We start from the raw sequence: 22,683 nt of genomic DNA, 5'->3' as shown, positions 1-22,683 counted from the left end.
CCCTATATTTACTTGAACTGTAAATCATAACTGGATACTAATTTAAGATCCGGAACATATGTTTGTCCACAGCTGACCCTGTTATGTTTTTTTTTTTTTTTTTTTTTGCACGGTCTACAGATTGCTAACATCTAGACTTTGTGTTCTATAAAAGTAAAACATTTAAAAAAAAAAAGTGTATGCAGCATTCAGAGATGTTATAAAGATAGTAAGCCTGAAACGCAAGGTTTCACCTATTTGTTAGGCCTATACGAATATATTGAGGACTTCACCAAGGACTAAAGCTGTGTTCCCTTCTGCAATTGTGCTTGTTGAAGGTTGCAGTGAGGGTTCTGTCACTTGTGGGTAGCTAGAATAGCATGGCACATAACACTGTTGCCTTCAGACAGTGGGAATCTCTATCCCTATGTATTTGCATACATCAGGTACAGCCTATCTTCCCACTACGGGATCATAGCAGCTGCAGATATCATTATCACTACTAACTGCTGTCATTTTAATAGATGTCCTCCTTTCCCTGATATAGGACGGCACATTACCGTAATGGGATCGTATGGCCTTTTTAAAGGGATTATATGGTTTTAGGAAAGACGCTATCAAAGTACAGATAGAAATAGGACCATTATCTCCGTCAATTCTACCACCTACCTCATTGTGCATGTTATGCTGGTTTCTTTATTTTCTTGAATATAAATCTTTGTATATTTTGCTATCATTAAAAAAATGTTCTTCTAGATCCTAACTCAATTGTGTTTTATTTTCAGGGATATCAGCATGAACAACATCACAAAGTTACCAGAAGGTGCATTTAAAGGCTTGCCTTATCTTGTAGAATTGTAAGTATATATGTTTTATAATGCAAGAACTTTTGACTTCAACTTGTGTAACCGTACTTGTATAGTGAGGATCCCACCTGGACTGTATTATGTATCCAAAGTCATTCTGGGGACTGAGCATATATCTCTCTCTCAATTAAACTGCGTCCAGTGGGCAGTGACACTCGATGGACTGGACTTTTTCAATCAATAAAGTTATGTTAAATCTTTTCCAATAAAGATATAGAGCAGAAGGAGCTGAGCAGATTGATATATAACATGATGCCAATAGCTTAGATAGTATTTTCATGGTGACAGGTTCCCTTTAAAGCATACCTGTCAATAGAAGAAAACTTTTGATATATCACAGAGGCTCTCAGCGCAAAAGAGACAAAAAGGTGGGAGCTGCTATAGATCTACAGGTGGGGTGCTGCCTGTGTTCCATATACCAGACACTCGGTAAAACACAGAAAAACACCACAATGGCGCACCCACAAACATAGTGAGTCCAAGAAGTATTTGATCCCTTGCTGATTTTCTTTGTTTGCCCACTAATAAAGACATGATCATTCTATACTTTTTATGGTAGATGTATTCTTACATGGAGAGACAGAATATTAAAAAGAAAATCCAGAAAATAAATCTAAGGAATATATATTAATTGATTTGTATTTCATGGAGTGAAATAAGTATTTGATCCCTTAGTATTCATTAGCAGTTCTGGCTTTTACAGACCAGTTAAGACACTCCCAATCAACTTGTTACCTGACCTGAAGCCACCTGTTCTCACTAATCACTTGTGTGAAAAACAACTGTCCACAGAATCAGACAGATCACACAGATTTCAAGTCTCCAACATGGGTAAAACCAAAGAGCTGTCACAGGACCTCAGTCAGAATTGTTGACCTTCACAAAGCTGGAATGGGCTACAAAAAGATTAGTAAGGTGTTGGATGTGAAAGTAACAACTATTGGTGCAATTATCAGAAAGTTTAAAGAGTATAACATGACAATCAACAGACCTCGGCCCGGTGCTCCAAAGAAGATTTCGCCTCGTGGGGTGGCAATGATGCTAAGAACAGTCAGAAATTGTCCTGCGACCACTCGGCAGGAGTTAGCAAATGACCTGAAGGCAGCTGGGACCACAGTTTGCAAGGAAACAATTGGCAACACTTTGCACAACAATGGATTCACATCCTGCAGTGCCCGAAAGGTACCCCTGCTGAAGAGAGCACATGTGGAGGCGCGCCTCAAGTATGCCAATGATCATTTGAAAGATGAACCAAGTTAATGGGAGAAAGTTTTGTGATCAGATGAGACCAAAATTTAACTTTTTGGCCTCAACTCCACCCGCCATGTGTGGAGGAAGAAAAATGCTGCCTATGACCCGAAGAACACTGTGCCCACTGTCAAGCATGGAGGTGGAAGCATAATGTTTTGGGGGTGTTTCTCTGCCAAGGGTACAGGGCTACTTCACCGCATCACTGGGAAGATGGATGGAGCCATGTACCGCACAATCGTGAGGGACAACCTCCTCCCCTCTGCCAGGGTTCTGAAAATGGGCCGTGGTTGGGTCTTCCAACATGATAACGACCCTAAACATACAGCAAAGGCAACAAAGGATTGACTCAAGAAAAATCACATTAAGGTCATGGAGTGGCCCAGCCAGTCGCCAGACCTCAATCCGATCGAAAATCTATGGAGGGAGCTGAAGGTCAGAGTTGCCAAGCGACAGCCCACCAACCTTCATGATATAGAGAGAATCTGCAAAGAAGAGTGGGCCAAAATTCCCCCTGGTGTGTGTGCTAAACTTGTGGTTAACTACAACAAACATCTCACCGCTGTGCTTGCAAACAAAGGCTTTGCCACTAAGTATTGAGTGTGTTTGGCAAGAGGGATCAAATACTTATTTTCCTCATTGAAATACAAATTAATTAAAATATATTCTTTAAAATTATATTCTGGATTTTTTTCTTGATATTCTGTCTCTCCATGTTACAATATATCTACCATTAAAAGTGCTGAAGGATAGTGTCTTTATTAGTGGGCAAACAAAGAAAATCAGCAAGGGATCAAATACTTCTTGGACTCACTGTATGACAAATCTATTAAATCCTCAATATCTTCATTATCACATATACAAAAAACAAACACAGATGGACAATGCATTTCAAAACGCCTAAAAAAACCCCAATAAGGGTGAACCATTTCAGCGCATTCTCTCCCGCTCTGTGTCACGTGACCTGGATGGCCGTATTATGCAGGTTTATGGAGCTGTCCTGCTCACAGACAGGGCAGGGAGAGGAGCACATGGCACTGCAGTCGTCTCCTCGCTGGGTCTTTTGTTGGGTTGCTGTCTAGAGTAAGACCCCGACTGATCCAAACTTTTCATGTGTCTAATAGTAAAACTGAAGCAACCAAATGCTTGCACTTTATAGTCAGTATCTATTACATACAAATGTATTTGTATGTATTGGAAAGCGGATGTGCCAAGCCCTACCGCCCCTTGTGCCAGTTGTGACTGTTTTGTATTTGTACACATGTGTTCAGAATGGCATAAAGTGAAACTAATTAGTGTTTACACTATCTAAGTGGGTGGGAGTTTTCTAAACGCTAGGCTGTGTATACGTAAAGGCTTGCAAGACTGCTTTTCCAACTGATTCCAATTAGCCCGTCCTGTCATTGTATTCATCCGATGAGAATGTTGCTTCATTCTGTCAAACGGAGATGAAAAATTAGCTTATTCCGTATTTACATGATGTATAAAGAAGCGCCTTATAATTAGTGACACACAAACTTCTCAGATTTTCAAAAACCTTCACGTTCGGGAACAGTCACTGCCATGGACGGTGTTAATGAAAGCTGGACTGATGTGACCTAGTTAGATGGTTTGGAAATGCCTCACAACCAGTAGTCAGAAATCCACTTTCATGCATAACAAAGGGTGTGACGAGGGCGGAATTTTTAATTAACATCTATTAGAGGAACAAATCTCTGAGCACGTAGAGAAGAAACAAATATTATGTTACAAGGTTTAGAATCCTCCTTTCTTAGGGTGCCTTTACACACACAGATTATCTGACAGATTTGTTTGGTTTGTCCTTTATTACACAGGCTATTATAGCAAATGGAAAACTTATTTTCTACTATGGGGGCACTGCAGAAAAAATTGAACACTTAAGTTGGCCTTACACCTTCAGTAACTGAAACCCGAACAATCATTTAACCGTCAAGTATATTATCTCCTCAATCTTCCTCATACACTGGAACATTTGGCACGGCCATTCTTTCCTGTGCTTTCTTTGGAGAGGGGAGGGAGAAGCCACTGCCAGACAGCTCTTACTGTGGCTCTCTCTCCAAAAACAAAGGGGTTGAGCAGTAATTTTTCCATCACACTCAATCCCCATCTCCACCGATATAATCTGTCGGGCGGTCGGGAGAGCCCTAGACACCGCATAGTGTATGTGGACCTTTGCCTCTGGATTTCCCCACAGATGGCTAGTGCAGCAGAGGAATACAGCAAGACCTTGGTTTCTGAACACCTTGGTGTTTGAAGTTGAACACTTTAGGAGAAATTTTATTCGAATACCAAAGTTCAGCTGACAGTTTTTGAGGTAGTTGGGAACACCAAAGTTACAGGAGCGGGGATTCCCATGATAATGAATGGAATCCACACTTTAAACGTTGCTCCTCCCTCTCCCAATGGCCGTCGCACTCAGCTGCATAGGAGACACGCCGGCCGCCTAGGGAGGGAGGATGTCACTATGCAGGAGCTCAGGTCATATATTTGGTTCATATTAGGACCAGTAACTAGGTGCTGGATTCTTTTGTATAACAGATCCCAGTTGGTGCAGGGTAAACCTCATTGAGCCCTATGATGGGGTCTTTCACCCTTCCGCTATACCCTGTTATTTTGATCAATAGAAACCCTACAAAGATTCCATATTACAGATGACTATGGAGTCCTATACTACAGAGGAGCATTTGCAATTCCGCTTCTTGTCACTATGAGCAGTCAGCATGATTACTGTTCTACTTATCACCTGGCACAGTTCTCTAATAACACTTCTCAGCATAGAAATCAATGTCTGTGCATGCCGGGAGATTTCAGCTCTGAAGTCTAAAACATTGTAAATGCAGCTCTGACATATAATACGGGCTCTAAATCAGGATCAGTACAAGATGAATGATGAGATGTTTTTGTAGAATCATCTCTTAAAGTGGAGATGATGCTTTTTTTTTAATTTTTTTTATTCCGATATAAGTCATGACCATAGTAAGATAGTGAACACAAGCTTGTCAACTTGTCTTAATAAAGCCGTGCTCCCCACACATGTACTTTTTATCTCCTCTCTGTGAGGTGTGGCTTATGAGATGTGGCCAAGCACTAAAGTTGCTTTTCATTGCTTTCCAGCCACCTCCCTGTGGTGTCCGGCTTGCGTATTGCGTAACGTGCGCCTCCTGCACTGCAGCACACAACTCCCGGTGGTCCGAGTGTCTGTTTTGGCTGATACAGCGATACAGAAATCTGTAAATTGCTTCCAGATGAGTCTCTTGGGCAGACAATAGAGAAATGTTAGTCTTTTGGCAGGTTATTTATTCAGAAAAGAGGCGCTTCTTCTATCATCAGTGATCTTCTGATAGTCCGGAATATTTGGGGTCTTTTTAGAGTTTTGAAATATTCTGTTTAGTATTACTACATCTACAGTTGATGTCTAGTGGATAGTCAGACGACCTTAGGGAGTTGTAGTTCATTCCGTCCCCAGTTCTGCTGTACAGCATTTAAAGCACCCCAAAACGTCATTTTTAGAGTGCTGCTGACACTGTGTACAGGTCTCTGTCTGCGTTTGTTCTCCCAGCGAACGAAAGCTGGGGGACCACACCAGGCCAGGTAAACATAAGGACAGGTGAAGGATGCTTATAGTGCCGCTTACCAGGGGTGGGGCACAGCTATTAAATTTGCTGCAAAAGCCGCCCTAAGACGCTGCCAGGGCCCAGGGGTAAAGTGAGGGGTTAAGCATGTCGCCCATGTCTCGTAGCACTGCTCCCAGCTATCGCCCCAGTCACTGCCTGGCTGAGCGGGCAATCGCTCAGCCTCACCAAGACGTTGTTGCTGCAGGAGCCGGGTATGTGATGTGGCATCAAACTAGACCCTGGCAGATGCGCTACATGGCATAGGGGGACAGGTGAGTTCTTTGTTATTTTCATAGCCACCCCTGCCTGCCTGCAGATTTCAAAATTGGTGGGACTTCTCCTTTAAGTATTTTACTTTTGCCCTCTAAATCCATTCCAATTGTTTTATAACCAATAAAAAACATTGAAACATAACACAATTCCAATTTCTCATGTGGCCCCATGGAAAAATTCATTGCCCATCCCTGACTTAGTTACTAGTTAACGTGTATAGACCACCTTAAGGTGGCAATACACGTTAGATAAAAGTAGATTGATGGGTAAACAAGTGTCTTACACTTTTTGTGCAGTGTGTTGCAGTGGCATGCTTGGTTACAGCCTACTAAGGTGGGTCAGGCATGCCCCATTCAGCTGCAGTCTCCAGGAAGTGATAGTGGCGTTTAAGTCTAGAGTTGGAGATGTAAGATGTATAAGCTGGGGACTCTGCTTCCTTAGTATATAAGTCTTGTTAAGTGATCTATGCAGGATAGTTTGTATGCTTTCATTCGTTAATTATGTGTTTCACAGTTGTTCCGCCCTCTAAGCTTTTAGCATATCTTGTTAGTCAAGGCCACTTTTCTCCCTCTTGTACGACCTGGCATGACATTTCTGCTTCTATTTCTGGGTTACATTTTTAGTCATCACTAGCACTCTGTATAAATTATGTTTTGATATTAACGGATTTAACGGCAATAGCAAATAAAAATTTTACAGAAAAATTTGAGTTATTTGACAGTTTCTTGAAGCCAAAGCTAGGAATGAATTTGAAAAGAGGAGAAATCTCAGTCTTTCCTTTATGACCTGTTCTCTTTGTCAAGAAATTGCGCATGAAGGAAAGGGCTATTTCGACCGCATGGTCAGCAACCGGAAGCTAATGCAGAGGCAGCCAGCGCCACGTGCCAGCGAGCAGTATGCGTGTTTTATAGAGCATGGTTGTGTCAATATACGAGGGGTTTGGGTGGGGTGGCTTCTCAGAATGGTTTTTATTGTAATATTTTTCGCTCTAGACTCGAAAAATTGCGTACGAAGGAAAGGGCCTTTCTGATCGCGTGGTCAGCAACCGGAAGTGAAGGCCGCGGCAGCCAGTGCTACGTGCCGGCGAGCGGCGTGCAAGTTTTATAGAGCATGGTAGTGTCAATATACGAGGGGTTTGGGTGGGGGTGTCTTCCCCAAATGTTCTTATTGTAATATTTTTCGCACTAGACTTGAGAAATTGCGTACTAAGGAAAGGGCCATTTCGACCGTGTTTTTTTTTTTTTTTTGCCGTGAATTAGTTATCACACAAAAAGCTCACTCACAGTATCCTTCTTAAAAATCGAAGTTGAGCAATGGGATACATTGTGTATGAAAAAGGGGAAAATGCACATTCCAACGGTTTTGCTACGCAACAGAAGGTTCGCCCAAAGTATTTTTTTCTCCAATGGGATACACTGCATACACTGCTTGTGTTCTTTTGGCCTATCCAAATTAATCCAGCGCTACTACATGCCCATTATCTTGTCTCCAGTTCAGGTGTAGTTTGCAGTGGAACTGTGAGTTCCAATCTGGAGACAACAGAGGGGAAAAGTGGCCATGTTTTTGTAGCCCCTTTAAATATAATGGTTTGACACATTTTTCGCATAGCATTTATTGCTTGCGAACATTTTATTCATTGATTGCGTACGAGTATAACGAAAGAATCTGCCCATCGGAGAACGAGGGAAAAAATGGGCTCGCCCCACCTACTTGAACGATAATCTGTTGTTCATCGTTCTGTGGAATTGCTGTGAAGCGAACGATCAACGAGGTCAAAACCAACGCAAAAAATGACTAGAATTAACGACCATCGCTCCGTTGATTTATGCACAAGATCTCAAGATGCTCGCAAAGCGGTAGTTTGAGAACGTTTATCGTTAACGATAATCGTCCCGTGGAATAGGGCCCTTATAGTCTGTTCCTGGCTTTGGCTTCATTGATCTGACAGAAGTCTGTGTGTAATAGGGCCTTTTAGTGCTTTTTCAGGCTCCTGCTGAAAGTTTTAGCTCATGGGGAACCAATCCTTTTATTTGGGATACTGTCATGGATAGATCTCATGAGCTCTTCTTGCATGTTGACCGTATGGAGTACATGGCGTTATCATGCTTCCTCTTTGAGATCCAGAATGTACAGTACTATAAAGAAGCACAGAGGCTGAAATGCTAAACCTTGGTAGAGTTCCTGCATGTGAAATCTATACAGGGTATCCCAATACTTCACAAGTCCTGATCTCTGGGCTGAGTAGCTCCGCACTCTGACAGGGAAGGTGTTAATGCAGTCAGGTCAGGTTCTCTCAACCTACGAGGTGTTATGATGGTGCCTGCAATATTTGCCTTGCATTTCGCAATATGTGCACAGCTATTTCTGCCCAACATAAGTACAAGTGTGTACTTATTACATGCTCCTACGCTTTACACCTTCAACTTGTGTTTTTCCTGCACACTAAACCGATCTTTACTCCTTACCTGCCAGGTGCCTACATGTCATGTTCTCTTAATGCTTTCCATCTTGGAGCACAAAATAAGGTGGGGCTACTTAACAGGGATTACCGCATAGAGAACAGGTTTAGCATTGCTTGAGTGGTGTCGGTTTTTTTTGCACGACAGTGTAACTCCACATTGCATGTCTCTCAATATATCGCCAGTCTCTGTCCCTAGTTTCTCTATCTGCTATTCAAACATTCATTCTCGGTCCTTGTTCATAGGAAACCAATGCGCCTATTGGCCTTTTTTTATAGGAACCTGTGGAACGTACAGTGAAGTCTTGAACCTAGGACCCAATAAAAGTTTGCACTATGTTGGCCAGTTAAAAAGCTGCCCAAAAAGTTTTTTTTTGCAGAAATCTATAATAAAGACTATTTTTAAGAAACTTTGTAATTGGGTTTATTAGCCGAAAAATGTGTTTTTATAATGAAAAAGCAGTTTAAAGCTTTCCCTCCTGTCTCCATGGTTCTCTTATGGAGAAGGGAGGGGCGGAGGGAGAAAAGGCACCAAAACAGGACGAAAAAGATTTAATTTACAGCTAAATCACCGGGCTATTCCCTCTGAAGTTAGCACTGACCTCTCTGCCCTCTGAATACCGGCTTTCACACAGGTCCCGCTGTGTAATCCTTTGTTCTGTGCTGGCGACTAATCTCCCGCCTCCCCTCTCCACAGGGTTCGACTGATGTAAAATGGCAAATGATGTACGGCATATGTCCAGAAGAGGAGTTCAGAGGGGGGCCGCACCGTGACCCCGCTCTGAACTGCCGCAATCCCGGCTGCTATCTGCAGCTTGGGACCTTGGCTATTAGCGGGAGCAGGCCGATCGCCGCTCCCGCTAATTAAGATGGTTAGATGCAGCTGTCAAACATGACAGCTGCATCTAACTGTCTTTAAATGCAGCCCATCCCTGGTGTCTAGTGGTGTCTTCATTAATAATTAAAAAAAAAACCTCCCTTAAAAGTCTGAATCACCCCCCTTTTCCCATTTCATAAATAAACATGTTTGGTATGGCCGCGTGCATAATCGCGCAAACTATTAATTCCTAATCTCGCACAGTGAATGGCGCAAAGACCCGCCAAAGTGCAAAAATTGTGCATTTTTGGTCACATCAAGACCATAAACCTTGTAATGAAAAGCGATCAAAAAGTCACATATATGCAATCAAGGTACAGATAGAAAGAACACATAATGGCACAAAAAAATGACAGCTCTATCAGCCCCATAGACCAAAGGATAATAGCGCTATAAGCCTGGGAATAGAGCAATTTTTAAGGAACATTTTTCTTTCTGTAGAAGGTTTTTTTTTTTTTTTTTTTTTTAAAGCCATCAAATAATATAAAAGTTATGCAAGTTGCACATTGTTTTAATTGTACCGATTTGAGGAACATGTGTAACTTGTCAGTTTTTCCATAGGACAAACTGCCTAAAAATGAAAAACCCAAAGAAAAAGAATTGCGTTTCTTTTTTTAAATTTCACCACGCATATAATTTTTTTGCAAAGTACAATTAGTCACGCAAAAAAATAAGGGCTCGTGTGGGTCTCTAGGTGAAAAAAGACAAGTGCTATGGCCTTTTAAACACAGAGGAAAAATGAAAACTGAAAAACGAAAATTGGCTCCGTCCTTAAGAGGTTAAAGTTGTCACATGATGCACCAAGGTTATTTAAATTGTGGTATAATACATTTGTTGCAAATTGTGAGAAATGTTAGATGGCCTACATATACACCAATCCCCGATAGTTCTGCTAGATTCCTATGGTGCATTGAGTTCAGTTTAGTGTAACACCCATGCAGACTAAACTGGTAAACATGGGTGTAGGTCTATATGAATTTTGCCCAAATATAGTACATGTTGTTTTTTTGCTTGGGGTTTCCCACCCACTGTGTCAATTTACCTGTAGATACTTTGGGTAAATTGAAAAGACTGACCTCTCCTAACCCCCCGACTAGTTGGCATAAATTGTTGTAAATGCAGCGCATGGAGCATAAGTGCCCCCACCCTGTGTGCAACACTTCTGGGATCCGTTCTTTTGTTGTTTGCGTTAACCTTTTCTTTTGCTGCCTTATCTATTTTAGAAATATTGAGTGGACCCCTTCTCTTCCGCTGTAACTGTAACAGCCAAAAAATGGTGTTAGATATTTCTTCCCGAAACCTAAAACCACAGCCACAGTTTTGCTAATCCCCATTCATAGTTCAGCAAATTATTCAGCTGGGTAGCTGCAAAATGATGTCGACACTTAAGTGTTTTATTACAGCCGGGCTACAGCTCAGCCCAGAGTAATATATGTAATGAGCCTCCTAGATATGAAAAGAACAGTTTGGGTTACTAATTATTATCAACCTTTAAAGTGATTTTAAAGTGTGATTTTTTTTTAAAGGTCCGTCCACACAGCCAATGATTTTCATTGCTCTGATGCAGCTGTGAAGCAAAAGCCTGGTAACAGACACTGTGCAGTTAGATGCTGCAGTCGCTGCTCCTAAACCTGTCCCCTTACTATAACTCGCTAGAGATGAGCATGCCACAGGCTGTATCCATGTTTTCCCGGCCCCCTAGGGCTGGATCCAACTTGTTCAGTGGCGAACAATTGGCTTGAATTGCGTTAATCTCTGTACCTACCATTAGTATGTAACAGGAAGTAGGGAATATTATGCCTGCAAAACAGGACTACAGTTTATAGCCTGTTACCATGGAGACACCTAAGCTTCCATTAGAGCTCTAGACATTGAACAATTGAAGATATTTAATTTGTGGGGTGGGGGGTGTTTTTATTCAAGGTCTTGGTCGTGACATGTTGGCCAAACCCACTGATTTCATCTGAAGACCAATTGTTTTGTTCTCGTACATAAGCCGCTGCGAGCATGGTTGCCAACATTTGAAACACTTTTCCAGGCACACTTTAGCGTTGACAACAAGAGTTGTGGCCTATTGTGGGTGTGGTCTGTGTGTGGGTGTGGTTTGTCATGTCTTTTTTTTCAGAATTTTACAGTCAGAACAATACAAAGGGAGCATTACACACCCCTGTGTCAGGTCCCCTGTATAATATACACCCACTATCAGGTCCCCAGTTTATTATACACCATACTATCAGGTCCCAGTATATTACACACCCCACAATCAGGTCTCCGTATATTATACACCCCACTATTATAGTTTAACCTCCCTCTCCAGCAGTCTCCAAATAGTATAGCCAACCCCCTGTCCAGCATATGATATTGCCCCCTGTCCAGCAGCCCCAATTTAATATAGCCCCAAAGACTTACAGACCCCATATGATATAGTGCCCCCCAAAGTGTGTGTGTGTGTGTATGTATGTATATATATATATATATATATATATATATATATATATATATATATATATATATACACAAAATTATGTGTGTATAAAGTAAAAAATGATATATATAATTTTTTTACTTTAAGTGTTTTAAGTGTACACTGAATTCTTGTGAAAATCAGCCCACCTATATAATTGCCCCCAAATTGGGTATTATCCATGAGCTAATCCGCATGCTACGGATATGAGCTTGCAGGTAATGTCTTGATGTTAAAGGTTTAATATGTCATTAAAAAAAAAAAAGAAAACACAAACTGCAGCCTGCAGGCGAAGAAATGTCTCATCTTCCGCTTCCTCAATCCTGAAGGCATTATTTATATCATCTGAAGAGCTTGTGTCTAGTGCTAATAGTGCACATCCCCTCCCCGCCTCTAATTATGAGGTTCTTGACCCTTCTAAGCAGTAAGTCCGTCAACGGCCCACGAATATTTGGCAGGCATGTTAGAAAAACCTTTCGCTTACTCGGCCAGTTGTATCCTGTTTCCTGGAAGATTGCCAAAGTGAGGAAAAGCGGATGCTGGGTGAATTGCTCTTCTCTGTTAGTTGGTTTAGCAGGCTGAATAAACAGGAGTTGCCTTGAGGTAGGCAGTTCAGCTAGACCTAAAGTCACGCAATGGCTCTTGATATCAGCATGTTTCTCTTCACCATCAAATGGTGACATTGGGTAAATCTGTATGTTGTGAAGCAGCGAGAAGACTGCCTTTACTTCCATTCATGGCAACATCAACATGCAACAGCACTATGCCAGACTCGAGAGAATACACCACTTCCTGCAACCCACAGCAGCTGATAAGTACTGGAATACTGAAGATTTTTTTAATAGAAGTAAATTACAAATCACTGTTACTTTCAGGCAGCAACTGATTTGAAAGAAACATTTTGGGTGGACAACCCCTTTAAGGGTTTTACTGCTCATCTGCAGAGAATCCCCAACCTTACATTAAGGGTATATTCACACCGTCAGATCTGCAACTGATTGTGTATATACACTGATTTGTTTTGGTGCAGAATGACTTCCGTGTGTGAACATACCAAAGTGTAGATTTCATTGTAAATTTTTAATTGTGAATCTCATCGATCTATGCAGTATTACTATACTGCATAGATCTCTATGAGAGATCAGTGTGGCAATACTAGAAGTCCCCCTGGGGGGCTTCAAGTATATGTGTGTAAAAAAAAAAAAACCCTCGCCTAATAAGTTTAAATCACCCCCCCCTTCCCATTTTATAAACGAAAATAAATAAATAAACATGTTTTGTATTGCCGCATGCATAATCGCCTAAACTATTTTATTTCATTTCTGATCTCGCAAGGTAAATGGCGTAAGTGCAAAACAATTCCAAAGTGCAAAATTGCTCATCAAATCTAAAAAAATTGTAATAAAAAGCGATCAGTTGCATATGTGCAATCAAGGTACCGATAGTACAGATCATGGCGCAAAAAATGACACCTCACACAGCCCCATAGACCAAAGGATAAAAGTGCTATAAGCATGGGAATAAAGCGATTTTAAGGAACATGTATTTTTAAAAAATGGTTTAAATTTTTTAAAAAGTAATCATATAAAATAAGTTATACATGTTACATATCGTAATCGTACCGACTTGAGGAACATTTATAACAAGTCAAATGGCATTTAGGGGAACCTTTATCTTGCGTATCTACCTAATATAGACTGGTATTGGTCGTGATCAGGCAATCTGTGCACTTGTCCAGTTTGCTTTCCTGTAGATAGAAGGACATTGCTGTTAAACCGATGTAGGAGCAATTAGTTGGCAATTATGAGCACATCCCCTCTTTAATAGCCATGTAAATTGTGAAGAGCCGGGCTGAGACGGACCCTGGGAGCCCCCCCTCTTTTCTCAGGAAAAGGAACTATTCAGCTTGTGCTCAGCTTACCGTGTAAAGCGATCTGGTGTTGGCAGCCTGGTGGCTGGGATTACTAGGTGTGCCACATTTTAGCACTTGTCTGATTCTGCATTCAGGAAAGGGCTTGTGATATTTAAGCCATGGTGCAAGCAAAGGTTGGACCACACAGAAAATGTTTATCGGGAAGTAGACCGAGCAGAAGAAAACAAGCCAGGAGGAAGGACGTTGTGCAGAGAAATGCACATCTAGAAGAGATTAGTTTGTTTGTTGATCTTCATAGATTGCCAGGATCTGTAGAATAGATGTGCCCTGACATCAGTTCGAGACTATAAGCAACCCTACCATACAGAGCAGAATACTTTTATTCCCGCTGATGAATATCTGCCCCCAGAACACATTTGAATGGATTCGATGAATGTGGATGCATCAAAATTGCAAAAATCGGATTATTTTTTGTGTAGGATTTTTTAGTTTTCACTTTCAGTCATAACGGGTGATGTAGAGCAATGACACATGTGAGAGGGTGGGATATATTAGACAGCAAGTCAAAGGATCTGAGCGACAAGAGCCAAATTGCCAGAGTATATTCAACATGACGAGAGTAAAAGCTAGAAGTGGAAAAATTGGAAAACAATCTGAATATTGACCAAAATGAGTACCAAAATCCTATGTGCAGTGTCTGACTGGGATATCTGGGGCCCACCAGAGGAAATTATTCTGGGGGTCCACCAATAAAGAACCTGTGAGAAATGACATGTTAGTCAGTGTTAGTGCAGGTTCTAAAGCTGTGGGCCCATCGGAGGATTCTCTGGTGCTCTGGTGGGCCAGTCCAACCCTGTGTGTGTACATAGTCTAATGGAACTTAATGGATTTATAGATAGTTTCTAGGTACCCAATACCACTTAACACATTTAAAGGGGTTATCCAGCGCTACAAAAACATGGCCACTTTCCCCCGACTGTTGTCTCCAGTTTGGGTGGGGTTTTGAAACTCCAGTTCCTTTGAAGTAAATGGAGCTTAATTGCAAACTGCACCTGAACTGGAGACAACAGTAGGGGGAAAAGTGGCCATGTTTTTGTAGCGCTGGATAACCCTTTTAAGCTCCATTCACTTCAATGGAACTGAGCAGCAAACCTCCCCCAAGCTGGAGACCAGAGTGGGGCTGTCTCTGGAAGAAAGTGGCCATAGTCATTGTCCTATCTAGTCACCTGTAATGTGTCCCCCTGAATCTCAAAAAATACATTTTACTATATTTAAAAACAAACAGACCATGGTTTCTACATCAAGAGCCATGTGTGGCTCTTTTTTGTTTTTCTTTGTGTATGCTATCACAAACCACAACAAAACAACATAAATTAATCCTAAGGGTATGTTCACACTGAGTAGAACAGGTGGAATCCTGCCTGTCTCAGTGTGCCATAGCCTGTCTATGAGAGACATGTCACTTTTATGAGCGGAGAGCAGCGGCAGTGGAGTTAGCGTGCGCTTTCATTCACATCGGGACACTGAGCACTGCAGGATTCCGCGGCGTCTCTCCGTATTTGCTCAGTGTGAACATACCCTTAAGGTGGTTTCAGAAAAGCAATCTTCGGGGGGGGGGGGGGGAACACTACTGTAGTTTAATATAATTTTTAATGTCAAAAGAGACCTGTCCTCAAGAGAATCCGTTAATATGAAATCTGGTCAGCCATTCAGCAGAACCGTGGACATGTTTGGTTACTGCTTGGTGAGAGCTGACCCTGCAGTAGCCCAGCCACTACACTGTGTGTAGACTGGGCTTCTGGCTTCATTCCCTGTGTTCTTCTGGGTGCCACAGATATGCCAAATAGTAGATTGTTGGCACCTGATGGTGATTTATGGCCCATCCTAATGGTGCGTTTACACAAACATTATCTGAAGCCAAAGCCAGGAACAGACTATAAACAGAGAACAGGTCATAAAGGAAGGACTGAGATTTCTCCTTTTAAATCCATTCCTGGCTTTGGCTTCCAAAATCTGTCAGATAAATCTGTGTAAACGCACCATTAGGAAATGTCAAGTTTAAAAAAAATACTTTAGGCTGCGTTCACACAGTGTTTTTGCCACATTTTTCTGGCTATTCAGCTGTAAACTGCAGTAAAATGGTGCCGTTTACCACAAATTTGGCGTAAAATTGTGGCAAAACCATCCAAAATGCCATTTATGAATGCAGCCTTAGGATATGTGCACATGTAGGAGCAGGGGAGTCTGTTAAAGTTTCATTTTGCCTGTAGTTTAGGTTACAAAGATCTGTAGATTCTTTTGTAATGCAGATCTTGAGGCAAAGGTGCCACAGGCTTTGCAGCATTGAAATCTGCATGCAAGACCAAATCTGATTTTGTTTTGGTGCCAAATCGCTGACCATTTTCTGCATCGGACCTGCGCACGTGGACATGCCCTTACAGGAGAGCTGAGTGGCAGTCTGTGTGGATTTAGGATTTTTTTTTTATTTAATGGAAAATGAATAAAAATGACCCCCTTTTAGATACAGCCGCTAAACTAGGTCACAGTTTGTCCCATTATGACCGAGCACTGGCAGGATTACAGGAAAAGGCTGGCCGAGTCCCTGTCTGATGTACGAGACATCCTCACTGGGCACTCTCCAGGTCTCATTATTGTACAGTGTGTCTCTTATTGCCATTTACTGTTGTGATATAACAAGTAAAATGTTCTTCTCAATCAATTAACAATGGCTCCAGATTTCTTTTTTTATTCTTTGAACTCATTATTAGAATATTTTTAATAAATTCTCACTTTATCTATTTTTTTCCCTCTCAGTCTCAATTATTATTGCAATTTTTCTTCCAGGCGGCTGGCGGGCAATGACCTCTCTTTCATCCATCCCATGGCCTTGTCTGGCCTGAGAGAACTCAAAGTTCTGTAAGTAATTGTGCAGTTTTGTTAGTAATTACATGCTTGCCCTGCTCTGTCAGCACAGCAAGCCTTTCCCTTTAACCCTCATAGACCCAGGGGAAATCGCTTGTCCTCCTGTGACACTGCCCACCCCCTGTTTACAGATGACGTCTAATATTAGTACTTCTGGGTGGTAATGGTTGCTATCCTCGGACATTAGTAATCTATATAAAGATATCTATTTCTCTGTTTGGTGTGGGAGCATGTGCTTGGTCTTCCAAGAAAGAGAGAGATTAGGGCAAAATGACTTCTTTCCTCCAAAGACAGGACCACCCCTGGTTGCATCTACTTTGGCTTGGCTCCTTGGAAGTAAATAGGGCTGAGCTGCAATACCAAATAGAACCTGTAGAGAGGCGTGGCACTGTTTTGGGAAGAAGGCACCTGTGTGTTTTTTTGTTTTTTTTTTTTCATCCAGGGGAACTGTAATTTAGGGTCCATTTACACAGAAAGATTATCTGCCAAAGATTTGAAGCCAAAGCCAGGAATGGATTTAAATAGAGGAGAAATCTCAGGCTTTCCTTTATGTCCTGATCTCTGTTTACAGCTTATCGTTTCTGGCTTTGGCTTCAGATCTTTGTCTCTTAAATCATAGTTTTTCTTTCCATCAATTCCAATATAAAAATCATATCATGTAGTGTTCCATGATGTTATTATTAGAAATGAGCCAACCTGAAACACACTCTGGATCATCTGAACCAGAGCATGCGGTATTTGATTAATGCTGGTTGAAGAAGTTGGATGCAGCCCTAGGAGTCCCGGAAATCCAGTCAGCCTTATGGTCTTTTTACACGGAACAATTTATCGTTCGAATTTGCACGATAACGATCAAATTCAAACAATAATCGTACGTGTAAACGCAGCGAACGATCAAGCGACGAGCGAGAAATCGTTCATTTTGATCTTTCAACATGTTCTCAAATCATCGTTGATCGTTTGCAAAAACTTCGCAGATCATTCAGTGTAAACAGTCATTCAACGATTTCACCTATGTGTGAGGCTTAAACGATCGCATAACGATTTTTCCGTACGATATATCGTTCCGTCTAAACGCTGATCATTATAAAAAAAAAAACATTGTTCATTCAAAATCGTTAATCGCGCGATCAGGCGAATTATCGCTCCGTGTAAAAGTACCATTAGCGCTGCATCCAACTTCTTCAGCCACTGGTAATCAAATGCTGCATGCTCTGGTTCAGACGATCCACTGTGTGCTCAAGGTCTGCTTACCACTCGTTATCATGCGTTATTCTGCACAGAAATACCTCTGTAATACACTCCTATATGGAGTCATTGTATGGCAGTGATTCCCTACCAAAAGGATCACTGCTATTAGTTATTTGTCTTTCAACAATCAGCCGACATCGTTCATGTCGGCTGATCGTTGCCTTCTATTACACAAGCTGTTTATCGTCAGAAAATGGCCGATAATCGTTTCGCGTAATAGGGCCTTTAGTAAACTTCTCGTAGATTTTGTGGGCAGAGAAGCCTAATAGCTGTTCATTCAGATGTTATTTAGAGGCTGCAGAAGATGAGGTCATTTAAAGACACTGTCAACTGTCATTTGAGAGATACTGGACATCGGCCCTCTGGTTTCTTATCATGGTTAAAAACAACCTAAAAGCCTTTGTGATACTTGAGATCAACACCCCCACCCCCTTCCCCCCCAATTAGTCGGCATTGCTGTAATAATCAATAATTATCCCTCACATGGTTATTTTTTTTCTATTATTGTAGGACTCTTCAGAACAACCAGCTGAAGACTGTTCCGAGCGAGGCTTTAAAGGTCCTGGGATCCCTTCAGTCACTGTAAGTGGCTTTATGATTTTGGCGGTTTCCTTTTTTTTTTTTTTTTTAATTTTATTTTTTTTCATTCTAGAAATTTTTACAGATGTAATAGAATTTGTTCACATTTCATCTGTCACGGTTTAGGGTGTTGCATAGATATATGGTGATGTACATTAATTACCATAGTGGGGAAAAATCAACCTAGCATCCACTATCTGTCTTTTTAGTGTGCGTGTGTGTTTTTTCTGTATATTCATACAATAAAAGAATTGAGACACTTTGACAGATTCTGTTGCTATAGATTTGTTAAACATATAAGACCGTAGAACTTTTTCACCTCCTGGTATGTTATTGCAGATTGATGATAATGATGTGCAAAGAAAATAATTTTTATTTCTTTTTAATATATATCAGACTCTTCTATATATCAGGAACAGATGGTGTTAAATCCAATGCTAAAATTATACTGCAACGTCTAGACACCACCAATTACAAATTTGACATGGATAACCCGTAAGGAAGCAGCACCGCTCTATGAAGATGCTTAATTTTACAGTCCCCTTTTTAACTATCATGAATTAGACGTCCGTCTCTTTGCTATGGAAACAGTGTGTTGTGCAAAGGGTTGGTTGTCGGTGTGGTTGCACAAATAACACTGTGTACAGCTGCAGAAGACTGGATTTAGGTTGCCGTAGAATAAATAAATGTTATGACGGTCGTGGACTGGTGCCCTTTCCCATTTTAGAATGTACATTTGAAGTATGGAAGATGCTTGTGAGGTTTCTAGCCCGACCAAACACTATAATTTAATCTATGCAAAGATCTATTTTGGTATCCCCACAGTGATCATTGCTGTGTGTGTTCAGGATCGTCTACAGCCCGGGTCAGAAATACTGGAAATGGCAGCTGTGGGTAGAAATATATATTACATAGTGGCTTATAAATTATGACGCCTTCTATACACACTTCCTTTTATCAGAAGTACAAGTGGGTAGATACCATTAAAGTAAATGCATTTATTTTTCCCTATAATAGGGTGGCATTGTAGGTTTAGGGTTGCTAGGTCCTTGCTGAATAAGCCATTAAGCTGCTTTAATGGTTGCCTGTCCGATGCCTGGTTCCTTGGAGTTGTCCATATTTTAAGGCCCTTTTTACTGTCTATCTCCATTCTGATATACAGTTCATAGGACATTAAAAGATCTGTGTAGTCTTTAATATGTCACATTTGAGCTTTGTGTTTTGACATGCATTTGTGGAAAAATAGGTTAGTATAACTTATGTTTTAGCCACTTAAAGGAAACCTGTCATCAAATTCATGCTGCCCGAATTCATTGGGGGGTGGTGCTTCACAAGCCTAATTGATTGATCGATCTCTGTGTATGGGGGGGAAATCTGTCAAACAAGGCTGCTGGGGCAGGCAAAAGCCAATGAGACCACCCTGATTGCAACATGGAAGTTATGACAGATTACCTTTACCTTTAAACATAGACTCCATCTTGGTTTAGGAGTCCAATGGGTGATCTTACTAAATAATTGATGGCTTGTGCATGAGTGAACCATCAGTCACTGAGTAGGATCTCCCTCTTGGACTGCCATCTTTAAGAAGCTGCCTACAGTGTCTTCTTTGTCTGGTCTCCCCAAGATCAGTGATTTGTTTTGCCGTGTTGATCTACTAGGCATTGCTCCTGCCCAGCCAGAATCCTACTCCACACTGTTGAGGGATAACACCCTGAAACAGCAGTCTGTGGATGGATACCTTGCTTTGCTATTTCCCTTGTCATATTCTTAAGGGCCTTTTACACGGGCCGATTATCATGCAAAAAATGTTAAAATTGTTACAATGCAGAGGATTAATCTTCTGGGGTAAACATGTCAACAAACAAGGAAAAAATTTTTGTATGCTGTTGATCGCATCTCTTCAGCTGACCTCAAAATCATTGTTAAACGTTTAAAGCGGCACTATCAGCAGGTTCAGGCCAGTGAACCTGCTGATATGAGCCAGCCGCTATTTACCTCAGGATTCCGGAGCTGTACACCGTATTGCTGTGGGGTCCAGTATAGCGGCATTTTCATATAATTCCCAAAATGCTAACAAGCTGGTTCAGAGCATTTGGGGTGTTCCCCATGGTATCAGAGCACCTACTCGGCAGCCCTAGCCTGCCCCCTCCGTCTGCCCACTATGCATACTCATATATGCATAGCTAGGCCGCTTGTTACAGGCTGCTTCCTTCCCATGCACCGTAAAAAGTGGCCTAGCTATACATATATGAATATGCATAGTGGGTCGGCCGGCAGGCTAGGGCGGCCGAGCGGGTGCTCCAGGAACATGGGGAACGCCTCAAACGCTTTGAACCAGCTCATTAGCATATCGGGAATTATATGAAAACGCCGCTATACCGGACCCCACAGCAATAAGATGTACGGCCCTGGGAATCCTGAGGTAAATAGCGGCTGGCTTATATCAGCAGGTTCACTGGCCTGAACCTGCTGATAGTGCCACTTTAAGTTTTTCAGTGTAAACACTTTCACAGTATATGGATACAAAGGCAATTTATGATCATTCACTCTGGAGTGTGTGTATATATATGTATATATATAATATATATATATATTATACGTACGGACGGAATTACAAGCATGCAGGGTTTTGCGTGGAGCTGCAAGACGGGCAGATAGTGGCGGTCTGCTGCTGCCGCAGCTTCTATTGCTCAGAGCGACCGCAGCAGATCGCTGCTATTGTTGAATGACGTTAAAAGACAATGATCAGCCAATATCCTGCATGTCGGCTGATTGTTGCCTTTTATTATAAAAAAAAATCGATTATCTGCCATAATGGCTGATAATCGCCAAATATGGCTGACAATCGCTTTGTGCTTTGGCTAGGTCCTTTCCTAGAGGGATATTTGGCTAGTCCTGTGTTTCAAACCTCTTAAATGAACTTCACACTCTTAAGTGAGCTTCTGCGGACTCTTTTGCATCTTTAAGAAGGGATATAGCACTGCCTAGAGCTTTTCATAGATTTTCTGTGATTAAAATCTGTGAGGTATGAAAAGAAAGGGTGCTATGCTGAGCTTATACATGGCTTATACTAAGCGGATACCCAGTCTTTTCATGCTCTTTTCCTGTCCAAACACCTTGACATCCTTGGTATCCTACCAGAACGTGCACTGTTGAAAGGTGCTTTTGTTTAGTATGAGGCACTGTTTTTATTTTAGCGAAGGCGATGTCGAGCCAATTTTAAGTTGGTAGGTTTGGCACATTGGGTCGTGTTCCACCAGACCTACCAGGTTGTCTGATCTAAACCAAATCCTCCTAGAGGTCTTGATGTTTGCACAGCTACTGAGCCTCCTGCCAAGTAACAACCGTTGAATACACAATGGAAATGACCGAAATCTCACTTTCATTTAACTCTTCTTGTTTTTTCGGGGAGCAAAGTAAATACATTATGGCAGAATAACACAAATGAGATCCATAGGAATTAGTGACTAAATTTTGTCACTGTCAGCAGTAATTTATCTGGAGACCTGCCGATAGCCTCCCAAATATATCTTTTGTATCAGAAGGATTGTGGAGTGGCTGTCAGCAGTACCACCTGTAGGGCACTCGGGAGAAGAGGAAGATTGACTGCTTCCCTGTGAAAACTTTAGGGGTGTAAGTGTTCATATATGGACAGTTACATCACTAGCGCCCCCTTCTGGGTGCAGATGGCATATGAATCTGGAGGCCATTACAGGGAGATACCTTTCAACCCTGACATGTCATTTGTTAGAAGGCAAAAGTATGAGGTGAATGGGGCTTGGTACTTGGCAACATTTACATACCCTATAACATGTCTTTGCTAAAGATAGCCGCAAATAGAGACCCTGTAATAAGAAATTGTGTTTCAGGTGAGGTGTTACGTTAAGCACACCTCAACTTTGTCTCAGGGCTTTCTGCAATCCAGTGAATAGGGTGGGGAACTTCCTTACTACCTACCGGCTGGTATCAAGCATACTGGGCAGACCCCAACTACTCTTATTGGGTCCACCAGGTTTAGTAGCTGCAACCGCCTGGTAAATAATTGAAAATTTAGTGTTTCTATAGGTTCTACAGTGTCAATGCCCACTACAAACTGATGGCATCTTGATGACAAAACATCTGGCGTTGTGTGTGTGTGTGTTTTTGTTTTGTTTTGTTTTTTCTCTTTTTTCATTTACTTTCTGGAGAATAGATCAGTTGACTTTAGTTAATGGACTAAGCCACACTGCATTTTTTCTGTCCGTTTAAAGGAAAAGAA

The 22,683-nt window shown here is 41.5% G+C and overlaps 1 protein-coding gene across 1 annotated transcript in view; it reads left to right on the top strand.

Annotated features, from left to right (window-relative positions):
* Positions 1–22,683, top strand: part of LGR4 (leucine rich repeat containing G protein-coupled receptor 4) — a 74,698-nt gene that overhangs the window by 29,833 nt on the left and 22,182 nt on the right. Inside the window, exons 2-4 of the mRNA XM_069965772.1 lie at positions 765–836; positions 16,518–16,589; positions 18,357–18,428. Of these exons, the coding sequence (XP_069821873.1) occupies positions 765–836; positions 16,518–16,589; positions 18,357–18,428 (216 nt within the window). The remainder of the gene's footprint in view (positions 1–764; positions 837–16,517; positions 16,590–18,356; positions 18,429–22,683) is intronic.

Source organism: Dendropsophus ebraccatus, chromosome 4 (genome assembly GCF_027789765.1).
Source record: "Dendropsophus ebraccatus isolate aDenEbr1 chromosome 4, aDenEbr1.pat, whole genome shotgun sequence".
Lineage (NCBI taxonomy): Eukaryota > Metazoa > Chordata > Amphibia > Anura > Hylidae > Dendropsophus > Dendropsophus ebraccatus.
The sequence above is the reverse complement of the archived record's forward strand: the minus strand, read 5'-3'. Positions and strand labels throughout refer to the sequence as shown.